General features: G+C 38.5%; 1 protein-coding gene across 1 annotated transcript; it reads left to right on the top strand.

Annotated features, from left to right (window-relative positions):
• Positions 1-489: 489 nt before the first annotated feature.
• LOC140884643 (probable aldo-keto reductase 3) lies at positions 490-2,697 on the top strand. Its single transcript, XM_073291465.1, has 5 exons — positions 490-789; positions 884-1,084; positions 1,421-1,593; positions 1,690-1,792; positions 2,191-2,697. Exons 1-5 carry the CDS (start codon positions 562-564, stop codon positions 2,515-2,517), a joined length of 1,032 nt encoding a protein of 343 aa, XP_073147566.1. The 5' UTR covers positions 490-561; the 3' UTR covers positions 2,518-2,697.
• The last annotated feature ends 697 nt before the right edge of the window (positions 2,698-3,394 follow it).

Genomic DNA, 3,394 nt, shown 5'->3' with positions numbered 1-3,394 from the left:
AAACTCTTTTCGTCTCAGTTTGTAGCACAAAACATCGACGCAAATATATTGATCGTCGTTGATTTAGCCGTTAATGAAGGATTCAAATAGAAGACAAATTAAGTAAACATTGGATTGAAAAGAAAGAAGAAAAACTATTAAATAAATATTTATGATCAATGGGTATTAGTGATTTTACATATTATTTGAGGGTAATTTCATAATTTCATCTCAATTGGAGAGTCCAAAAAAAATGGCAGGATGGTGTCAGAGGGCTGAAAGAAAGAAACTCTAAATCAAGGATTGACGAACAACTTTAGTTTTCTAATTAGGATTTAAAGACAATTTCCCGTATATAGAATTAAAAAATTTAAAGGCAATTTCCCGTATGTATAATCTCAAAATGAAATAAAAATAAAAATACAAAATTAAACGAATTTTCGAAAAATAATGATGTCCGGCGTCATAGCTGAGATAAGCAAGTACTCTATTTATTGCTGAGATAAGCTAGCGATATCTCCCAAGTCCACTGATCTTTCATCATCGTTTATCTTTTTTTACAGTATACCTTCCTCATCAGCGATGGCGGCAAAATTTGAGATTACCGTCCCAAGAATCAAGTTGGGCAGTCAGGGCCTGGAAGTTTCGGCCCAAGGATTGGGTTGCATGGGGATGCCCGCATTCTACGGGCCGCCGAAGCCCGAGCCCGACATGATTAAGCTCATCCACCACGCCATTCACTCTGGCATCACCTTCCTCGACACCTCTGATATGTACGGCCCTCACACAAACGAAATACTCCTCGGCAAGGTGAATCCCTTTTTTTATTAAGCTAAATATATATATATATTGGGTTTTCTTTACTTTAGATCTTATTTAATTCTCTTCCAATGGTTTTATGTAGGCTTTGAAGGAAGGTATGAGGAACAAAGTGGAATTGGCTACAAAATTCGGTATTTGGTTTGCCAATGGTAATTGGGAAATACGCGGCGACCCAGTGTATGTGCGTGAAGCTTGTGAGGCGAGCTTAAAACGACTTGATATCAACTGCATAGATCTTTATTACCAACATCGAATTGATACGCGTGTGCCAATCGAGGTCACGGTTAGTTTCTAATTCACCCTTGAATATGTGTATGCCCCTGTTTTGATAACTTTCTACTTCTCTTTGTATTGTTATTGTTATCATAAGATCAGGTTTAGGTCTGAGTTCGAGTTAAAATGGATATGAACACGTGACACTAAAAATCAGGGGCTTGTAGTACAAATGAATTTTCAGTTGGCTTAAAGAAATTTTGAAAAGATTTCACATGATTGTGAATCATTTGAAAACAACAGAATCCAATACTGTTTTCCCCGATGCTGAGCCAGCCATTGATCATATAGTTCACCATCCATTTAATACTTGTATTTGTAATGGTTGAACCATTTGCATCTGAAGATGGGAGAGCTGAAGAAACTAGTGGAAGAAGGTAAAATAAGATACATCGGTTTATCAGAGGCATCTGCATCCACAATCAGAAGAGCACATGCGGTTCATCCAGTAACTGCCGTGCAGTTGGAGTGGTCTTTGTGGACGAGAGACGTTGAAGAAGAAATCATCCCCACTTGCCGGTATTTTGATTCGTTAATTACGAGGTTCAAAGTTCTTTCTTATGGTTGTGGGAACCTTAAAAGTCTAACTTCATTTATCCTTGATGACATGTATAGGGAACTCGGGATAGGGATAGTAGCATACAGTCCTCTAGGACGAGGGTTCTTCTCTTCTGGTGCAAAGGTGGTTGATTCTTTAACTGAAGGGGACTTCAGAAAGGTTTGCTTACATGTTCATACTGAGTTTTAAATTGAAAATATAATAATTGCGTTTTGTTCCGAAATTAATGTCTTCTTCGTAGAAATTAACTCAAAAGTTACACCGTGGTACTCTTTTTACCTGATTGTGATTTACATATCCTGTTTCCAACATAATCTTGCATCAGAGGATAGTACTTGGTTCATTGTCATGCCTTACCCAACAAATTTGCAGCTAAGTGCCGGCATGTTTATTGAATTAAATGTAATCTTAATCTTCATATACCCGTAGTTTATTGGCACCTGGATCATGATAAAATCATGAAAAAACCTATGGCACCGGCCTTGTTTTTACTTTTTTTTTTACGTTATCCTTTATTTGGGTCCAATTTAATGTTAGTATTTTACATTGTGCATTAGTTCTTACCAAGGTTTCAACCAGAGAATCTTGAGCATAACAAGACTTTGTTTGATCGAGTGAATGAGATGGCAACTCGGAAGGGATGCACTCCGTCCCAGCTCGCCTTGGCTTGGGTTCATCATCAGGGAAATGACGTGTGCCCCATACCTGGTACAACAAAGATCGCGAATTTTAATGATAACATTGTAGCTTTAGCTGTGAAACTGACTCCAGAAGAGATGGTGGAGCTTGAAACCATTGCTGCAGCTGATGCGGTTATGGGTGACCGTTACATGTCTGGTTTTAGTACATGGCAGAATTCAGACACTCCTCCATTATCTGCGTGACAAGACATTTGAAAATCTTTTAGTCAAGAAGTTCGAATGAAATGGTAGGGATTCTCGCCTACTTTGTTGTCTGTTTGGTTTTTTGGTTTGTACGCCACGGTTCTTGAAGGCATATTGGGTTCAGACTAAAGTAAAGTCAAATTTATATGGCAAGCTTTCTTAGTTTTTATCTTCTCTATTCATAAATGTGGTCTCATTATGAATGGATTTGTGGGTCTTCATACCCAAATGGGGTAGTTCTGTGAACTGAGCTTGTAAGGAATCAATCCGAAATTTGAAGATCGAGAATTCACCAGGCAAACGAAACACACAGATAAGAACAATAATCCCAGAAAGCAGATAAAACCAACGCACACAGATCAATCAACCAACTCACGCCAAAGCGATTAAACGACGCAAGTATTTACGTGGTTCGGCAAAGATATGCCTACGTCCACGGGAGAGCAACACACACATTTTTATTAATCACCAACAGAATAATCCAAGCTCAAGAACAGAGCTTATTACAGATATGGACAACGAAAAACTCTCAAGCTAGATACAGACTCAATTCAAGCTTTTGATACTTGAATTCTTTCCGTCACAATCTTCGCTTGTTTCTCTTCTCCGAAATCTCTCTTTTCTTCTCTCAATATATTATGAAGAATTTGATTTTTTGTTCTCTTCGTTTCGGCCAGCTTCCATCTGCTTATATAGAGAATTAGACCGACTTTCATCTTGGGCTTTAGGTCAACAGCTGCCCTTGTATTTCGATCTTCCTGCAAGCGTATAGCTTCTTGGACACTTCATCTGACTTCTAACCAAGTCACAATACTCGAGCAATCTATCTGCATGAACTCATCCGAAGACTCGTCTGACCATCACATCGATCTGATCC

The sequence above is a fragment of the Henckelia pumila genome, chromosome 1, assembly GCF_033568475.1.
Source record: "Henckelia pumila isolate YLH828 chromosome 1, ASM3356847v2, whole genome shotgun sequence".
Taxonomy (NCBI): domain Eukaryota; kingdom Viridiplantae; phylum Streptophyta; class Magnoliopsida; order Lamiales; family Gesneriaceae; genus Henckelia; species Henckelia pumila.
Note: the sequence above shows the minus strand (reverse complement) of the source record. Positions and strands in the feature narration are given on the sequence as shown.

What these genes read in the sequence shown, in the direction of transcription:
- LOC140884643 (XM_073291465.1), top strand. Translation starts at nt 562, where the DNA reads ATGGCGGCAAAATTTGAGATTACCGTCCCAAGAATCAAGTTGGGCAGT. An exon ending in GTGTGCCAATCGAGGTCACG is followed by an intron (nt 1,085 to 1,420) that starts GTTAGTTTCTAA and finishes TTGCATCTGAAG; the next exon opens with ATGGGAGAGCTGAAGAAACT. An exon ending in CTGAAGGGGACTTCAGAAAG is followed by an intron (nt 1,793 to 2,190) that starts GTTTGCTTACAT and finishes ATTGTGCATTAG; the next exon opens with TTCTTACCAAGGTTTCAACC.